Here is a 7,750-nt window from a genome sequence, read left to right as displayed (position 1 = left end):
GGTCTGTGGTGGCCTGGGGGGGTCCCTTTGGGGTCCTGGGGGGTCTCTATGGGGTCCTCGGAGGGCCTGAATGGGGTCTATAGGGGCCTGGGGGGGTCTCTATGGGGTCTATGGGGTCCTCGAGGGGTCTGAATGGGGTCTATGGGGTCCTCGAGGGGTCTCTATGGGGTCTCTTTGGGGTCTCTATGGGGTCTCTTTGGGGTCTCTATGGGGTCTCTATGGGGTCTCTATGGGGTCTCTATGGGGTCTCTTTGGGGGGGGTCTCTGGGGGGGGTCTCTGGGGGGGTCTCTGGGGGGTCTCTGGGGGGTCTCTGGGGGGGTCTCTGTGGGGTCTCTATGGGGTCTCTATGGGGTCTCTATGGGGTCTCTTTGGGGTCTCTTTGGGGTCTCTATGGGGTCTCTGTGGGGTCTCTGTGGGGTCTCTTTGGGGTCTCTATGGGGTCTCTGTGGGGTCTCTTTGGGGTCTCTTTGGGGTCTCTTTGGGGTCTCTATGGGGTCTCTTTGGGGTCTCTATGGGGTCTCTGTGGGGTCTCTTTGGGGTCTCTATGGGATCTATGGGGGGTCTCTGGGGTCTCTGTGGGGGGGTCTGCCCTGACCCCCCGTGCGCCCCATAGGTACCAGTTCAACCCCGCGTTCTTCCAGAGCGCGGTGACGGCGCAGATCCTGCTCAAGGCGCTCACGAACCTGCCCCACACCGACTTCACCCTCTGCAAGTGCATGATCGACGCCGCCCGCGTATCCGCACCCGCGCCCGCGCCGCGGGCTCAGACCCACTTCCTGTCCCCATCCACTTCCCGTCCCCATCCCATCCACTTCCCATCCACTTCCCGTCCCCATCCACTTCCCGTCCCCATCCCATCCCCATCCCATCCACTTCCCATCCCCATCCCCATCCCATTCACTTCTCATCCCCATCCCATCCCCATCCCATCTCCATCCCCATCCCATCCCCATCCCATTCACTTCCCATCCCCATCCCATGTCCATCCCATCCCATCCCGTCCCCATCCCATCCCCATCCCATCCCCATCCCGGTGTCCATCCTTGTCCCCATCCCATCCCCATCCCATCCCATCCATCCCCATCCCCATCCCATCCCCATCCCCCCCATCCCATCCCCATCCCATCCCCCATCCCATCCCGTCCCCATCCCATCTCCATCCACCTCCCCCCCATCCACTTCCCATCCCCATCCCATCCCATCCACTTCCCATCCACTTCCCTTCCCTTTCCCGTTCCTTTCCCCTTCCCTTCCCCTTCCCCTTCTTTCCCATCTCCTTTTCCCCTCGTTTCCCACCTCTTCCCTGCCCTTCCCATCTCTTCCCATCCTTTCTCATCTCTTCCCGTCCTTTCCCCCCCCTTTCCACCCATGGTTTTCCCATGTTTTCCCATGGTTTTCCCATGTTTTCCCATGGTTTTCCCATGTTTCCACATGTTTTCACATGCTTTCCCATGGTTTTCCCATGTTTTCCCATGGTTTTCCCATGTTTCCACATGTTTTCACATGCTTTCCCATGGTTTTCCCATGTTTTCCCATGGTTTTCCCATGTTTCCACATGTTTTCACATGTTTTCCCATGGTTTTCCCGTGTTTTCCCACAGTTTCTCATATTTTCCCATGTTTTCCCATGGTTTTCCCGTGTTTTCCCAGGTTTTCCCATGTTTTCCCATGGTTTTCCCATGTTTTTCCATGTTTTCCCATAGTTTCCCCATGGTTTTCCCACGTTTCCCCACATTTCCCCACAGTTTTCCATGTTTTTTCCTGTAGTTTTCCCCACGGTTTTCCATGTTTCCCCCCAGTTTTCCATGTTTTCCCACATTTCCCCATGTTTTCCCCTACATTTCCCCCTAGTTTTTCCCCCCAGTTTTCCATGTTTTCCCCACAATTCTCCCCCAGTTTTCCATGTTCCCCCCAGTTTTCCACATTTCCCCCCAGTTTTCCACATTTCCCCCCCAGTTTTCCACGTTTCCCCCCAGTTTTCCACATTTCCCCCAGTTTTCCAGTTTTCCACATTTCCCCCCCAGTTTTCCACGTTTCCCCCCAGTTTTCCACGTTTCCCTCCAATTTTCCACATTTCCCCCAGTTTTCCACATTTCCCCCCAGTTTTCCACATTTCCCCCCAGTTTTCCACGTTTCCCCCCCAGTTTTCCACATTCCCCCCCCAGTTTTCCCCACATTTCCCCCCAGTTTTCCACATTTCCCCCCATTTTTCCATGTTTCCCCCCATTTTTCCATGTTTTCCCCCCATTTTTCCATGTTTTTCCCCCCGTTTTCCCTGACCCCCCCCCAGCAGGACGAGCGCCCCATCCGCCAGATCCTGTACCTGGGGGAGCTGCTGGAGACCTGCCACTTCCAGGCCTTCTGGGTCCGTCCCATTGCACCCCCAATTCCAGCCCCCCAATTCCAGCCCCCCAATTCCAGCCCCCCAATTCCCAGCCCCCCAATTCCCAGCCCCCCAATTCCAGCCCCCCAATCCCAGCCCCCCAATCCCAGCCCCCCACTTCCAGCCCCCCAATCCCAGCCCCCCATCCCAGATCCTGTATCCCAGCCCCCCTGCTGGAGCCCCCACTTCCAGGCCCCCCAATCCCATTGCACCCCCAATTCCCAGCCCCCCAATTCCCAGCGCCCCAATTCCAGCCCCCCAATTCCCAGCCCCCCAATCCCAGCCCCCCAATTCCAGCCCCCCAATCCCAGCCCCCCAATCCCAGCCCCCCAATCCCAGCCCCCCAATTCCAGCCCCCCAATTCCAGCCCCCCAATCCCAGCCCCCCAATTCCCAGCGCCCCAATTCCAGCCCCCCAATTCCAGCCCCCCAATTCCCAGCCCCCCAATTCCCAGCCCCCCAATTCCAGCCCCCCAATCCCAGCCCCCCAATTCCAGCCCCCCAATCCCAGCCCCCCAATCCCAGCCCCCCAATCCCAGCCCCCCACTTCCAGCCCCCCAATCCCAGCCCCCCAATCCCAGCCCCCCAATCCCAGCCCCCCAATCCCAGCCCCCCAATTCCAGCCCCCCAATCCCAGCCCCCCAATCCCAGCCCCCCAATTCCAGCCCCCCAATCCCAGCCCCCCAATCCCAGCCCCCCAATCCAGCCCCCCAATTCCAGACCCCCAATCCCAGCCCCAATCCCAGCCCCCAATCCCAGCCCCCCAATTCCCAGCCCAATCCCAGCCCCCCAATCCCAGCCCCCAATTCCCAGCCCCCCAATCCCAGCCCCCCAATCCCAGCCCCCCAATTCCAGCCCCCCAATCCCAGCCCCCCAATCCCAGCCCCCCAATTCCAGCCCCCCAATCCCAGCCCCCCAATTCCAGCCCCCAATCCCAGCCCCCCAATCCCAGCCCCCCAATCCCAGCCCCCCAATTCCAGCCCCCCAATTCCCAGCCCCCCAATTCCCAACCCCCCAATTCCAGCCCCCCAATTCCCAACCCCCCAATTCCAGCCCCCCAATCCCAGCCCCCCAATTCCCGCCCCCCAATTCCCGCCCCCAATTCCAGCCCCCCAATCCCCGCCCCCAATTCCAGCCCCCCAATTCCAGCCCCCCAATTCCAGCCCCCCAATCCCAGCCCCCCAATTCCAGCCCCCCAATCCCAGCCCCCCAATTCCAGCCCCCCAATCCCAGCCCCCCAATCCCAGCCCCCCAATTCCAGCCCCCCAATTCCAGCCCCCCAATTCCCATCCCGTTCTCCTTCCCCAGCAAGCCCTGGATGAGAACCTGGAGCTGCTGGATGGCATCACCGGCTTCGAGGATTCCGTCCGGAAATGTGAGGGGGTTTGGGGTTAAAAAGGGGGATTTTGGGGTTAAAAAGGGGGGATTTTGGGGTTAAAAAGGGGGATTTTGGGGTTAAAAAGGGGGGGGTTTGGGGTTAAAAAGGGGGATTTTGGGGTTAAAAAGGGGGATTTTGGGGTTAAAAAGGGGGGGTTTGGGGTTAAAAAGGGGGATTTTGGGGTTAAAAAGGGGGATTTTGGGGTTAAAAAGGGGGATTTTGGGGTTAAAAAGGGGGATTTTGGGGTTAAAAAGGGGGGGTTTTAGGGTTAAAAAGGGGGATTTTGGGGTTAAAAGGGGGGATTTTGGGGTTAAAAAGGGAGATTTTGGGGTTAAAAGGGGGGGTTTAGGGGGGGGCACCCCCAAATTTGACACACCCCCCCCCATTATCCACTTGCAGTCATCTGCCACGTGGTGGGCATCACCTATCAGCACATCGACCGCTGGCTCCTGGCTGAGATGTTGGGGGACCTCTCGGGTATGGGGGGCAATGGGGGGATCAATGGGGGTCAATGGAGGGGGGAACAATGGGGGTCAATGTGGGGGGGAACAATGGGGGTCAATGTGGGGGGAACAATGGGGAATAATGGGGGTCAATGGGGGGGGCATCACCTATCAGCACATCGACCGCTGGCTCCTGGCTGAGATGTTGGGGGACCTCTCGGGTATGGGGGGCAATGGGGGGAACAATGGGGGTCAATGTGGGGGGGGAACAATGGGGGTCAATGGAGGGGGGGGAACAATGGGGGTCAATGGGGGGGAACAATGGGGGTCAATGGGGGGGGCATCACCTATCAGCACATCGACCGCTGGCTCCTGGCTGAGATGTTGGGGGACCTCTCGGGTATGGGGGGGCAATGGGGGGAACAATGGGGGTCAATGTGGGGGGGGAACAATGGGGGGGGAACAATGGGGGTCAATGGGGGGGGGGCATCACCTATCAGCACATCGACCGCTGGCTCCTGGCTGAGATGTTGGGGGACCTCTCGGGTATGGGGGGGCAATGGGGGGAACAATGGGGTCAATGTGGGGGGAACAATGGGGGTCAACGGGGGGGTATTTTAGGGGTACCAATGGGGAGGTAATTTAGGGGTAATTGTGGGGGTCAGTGGGGGAGGTACCAATGGGGGCATATCAATGGGGGTCAATTGGGGAGGTATTTTAGGGGTACCAATGGGGTGGCACCAATGGGGGGGTATTTTAGGGGTGTCAGTGGGGGGTATTTTAGGGGTACCAATGGGGGGAACAATGGGGTCCAATGGGTGTCAATGGGGGGGTATTTTAGGGGTACCAATGGGGGGGATATTTTAGGGGTACCAATGGGTGTCAATGGGGGGGTATTTTAGGGGTGTCAATGGGGGGTATTTTAGGGGTACCAATGGGTGTCAATGGCGAGGTATTTTAGGGGTACCAATGGGGGGGTATTTTAGGGGTACCCATGGGTGACAATGGGGGGGTATTTTAGGGGTGTCAATGGGTGTCATGGGTTATTTTAGGGGTACCAATGGGTGTCAATGGGGGGGTGTTTTAGGGGTACCAATGGGTGTCACTGGGGGGGATATTTTAGGGGTACAATGGGTGTCAATGGCGAGGTGATTTTAGGGGTACCAATGGGGTGGCACCACTGGCTGTCAATGGGTGGTTATTTTAGGGGTACCACTGGGTACCAATGGGGGGGTATTTTAGGGGTACCAATGGGGGTGTATTTTAGGGGTACCACTGCGTGTCAATGGCGGGTTATTTTAGGGGTACCAATGGGTGTCAATGGGGGGGTATTTTAGGGGTACCAATGGGTGTCAATGGGGGGGTATTTTAGGGGTACCAATGGGTGACAATGGGGGGGTATTTTAGGGGTACCAATAGGGGGGTACCACTGGCTGTCAATGGGTATTTTAGGGGTACCACTGGGTACCAATGGGGGGGTATTTTAGGGGTACCAATGGGGGTGTATTTTAGGGGTACCACTGCGTGTCAATGCCGGGTTATTTTAGGGGTACCAATGGGTGTCAATGGGGGGGTATTTTAGGGGTACCACTGGCTGTCAGTGGGGGGTATTTTAGGGGTACCAATGGGTGACAATGGGGGGGTATTTTAGGGGTACCAGTGGGGGGTATTTTAGGGGTACCAATGGGGTGGCACCACTGCCTGTCAATGGGGGGTATTTTAGGGGTACCACTGGGTACCAATGGGGGGGTATTTTAGGGGTACCACTACATGTCAATGGCAGGGTATTTTAGGGGTACCAGTGGGTGTCAATGGGGGGGTATTTTAGGGGTACCAATGGGGGGATATTTTAGGGGTACCAATGGGGGGGTATTTTAGGGGTACCAATCGGGTGGCACCACTGCCTGTCAGTGGGGGGTGTAATCAGCATTACCCATAGTCCCCAATGTGTGTGGGACATTTTCACGGTATGAATGAATTGGGGGGGGGGGGGCTATTTTTGGGGTACCCCCCCATATCCCCCTGTGTGTGTGTGTGCCCCCCCTGCCCCATAGAGGCCCAGCTCAAGGTGTGGATGAGCAAGTACGGGTGGTGCGAGGCGGAGCCGGGCCGGGTGCTCATCTGCAACCAGGAGGAGAGCATCAAACCCAAGAACATCGTGGAGAAGATCGACTTCGACAGTGAGATTTTGGGGGGGTTTTGGGGGGGTTTTGGGGTGCCCCCCCCCCTTTCAGACCCACACATCACCCCACATCTCCCCATAGGTGTCTCCAGCATCATGGCGTCGTCCCTGTGATGGGTCAATAAAGGGGAACCCCCCCCCCTGCGCCCCAGGGTTGAGTTGGTTCGGTCCGGGTTAAGGGAGGGGGTGAATGGGGGGGCGTGGGAAAGCCACGCCCCCCTGGTGGGCGGGGCGTAAGGGTGGGGCGTGGGGAGGGGTTTAGTGTGGGGTGTGGGCGGGGATTAGAGGGTGAATGGGCGAATCGGAAGAGAGGGGGCGTGGTTTAGTGGCACGTCAGGGGTGTGGGCGGGGATTGGGAGAGCAAGGAGCGAATCAGAAGAGAGGGGGCGTGGTTTAGTGTCACGTCAGCGTTCCGGGCGGGGCTTAGCAGCCCAAGGAGCGAATCAGAAGCGAGGGGCGTGGCTCGAGTGGGCGGTGCTTCGCGGGCCAAAGTGCGCCTCTGGTGAGTGGGGGGGCGTGGCCTCGTGTCACGTCAGCGTTGAGGGCGGGTCTTAATGTCCCGTTGAGCGAATCAGAAGCGAGGGGCCTGGCTCGTGTGGGCGGGGCTTCTGGGAGGCAACGCGCGCCTCGGGGGGCGTGGCTTCGTGTCACGTCAGCATTGAGGGCGGGGCTTAGTGTGCCGATGAGCGAATCAGAAGCGAGGGGCGTGGCTCGAGTGGGCGGTGCTTCGCTGGCCAACGCGCGCCTCGGGGGGGCGTGGCTTGGTGTCACGTCAGCGTTGAGGGCGGGGCTTAGCGAATCAGAAGCGAGGGGCCTGGGTCGAGTGGGCGGGGCTTCTGGGGGGCAACGCGCGCCTCGGTTAGCGTGGCTTCGTGTCACGTCTGCGTTGCGGGCGGGGCTTAGCAGCCCAAGGAGCGAATCAGAAGCGAGGGGCGTGGCTCGAGTGGGCGGAGCTTCTGCGAGCTAACGCGCGCCTCGGGGCGGGGGGGCGTGGTTTCGTGTCACGTCAGCGTTGCGGGCGGGTCTTGGGGTCCCTATGAGCGAATGAGAAGCGAGGGGCCTGGCTCGAGTGGGCGGGGCTTCGCGGGCCAACGCGCGCCTGGGGGGGCGTGGCTTCGTGTCACGTCAGCGTTGCGGGCGGGGCTTAGCGAATCAGAAGCGAGGGGCGTGGCTCGAGTGGGCGGGGCTTCTGGGGGCCAACGCGCGCCTCGGGGGGGCGTGGCTTGATGTCACGTCAGCATTGAGGGCGGGGCTTAGCGAATCAGAAGCGAGGGGCGTGTCCAACGCGCTCCCCGCGAGGGGCGTGGTTTAGCCCCCCGCGGTGGGCGGTGCTTATCCACACGTCGTGTCGCCATTGGTTGGGGT

At 59.6% G+C, this 7,750-nt stretch overlaps 1 protein-coding gene across 1 annotated transcript; it reads left to right on the top strand.

The window, feature by feature from the left end:
• Window positions 1-585: 585 nt before the first annotated feature.
• Window positions 586-6,511, top strand: EIF3K (eukaryotic translation initiation factor 3 subunit K; the record flags this gene model as incomplete). The annotated part of the gene is made up of 6 exons (XM_062639095.1): window positions 586-735; window positions 2,291-2,365; window positions 3,691-3,757; window positions 4,160-4,237; window positions 6,258-6,383; window positions 6,468-6,511. Coding segments are annotated over 6 exons (528 nt in total), but the record flags the coding sequence as incomplete, so codon positions are not given.
• Window positions 6,512-7,750: the final 1,239 nt, after the last annotated feature.

The sequence above is a fragment of the Pezoporus occidentalis genome, unplaced genomic scaffold, assembly GCF_034315485.1.
Source record: "Pezoporus occidentalis ecotype Australia unplaced genomic scaffold, CSIRO_AGI_Poc_V1 ctg1153, whole genome shotgun sequence".
Taxonomy (NCBI): Eukaryota; Metazoa; Chordata; class Aves; order Psittaciformes; family Psittacidae; genus Pezoporus; species Pezoporus occidentalis.
This window is presented reverse-complemented; position numbering and strand designations above follow the sequence as displayed.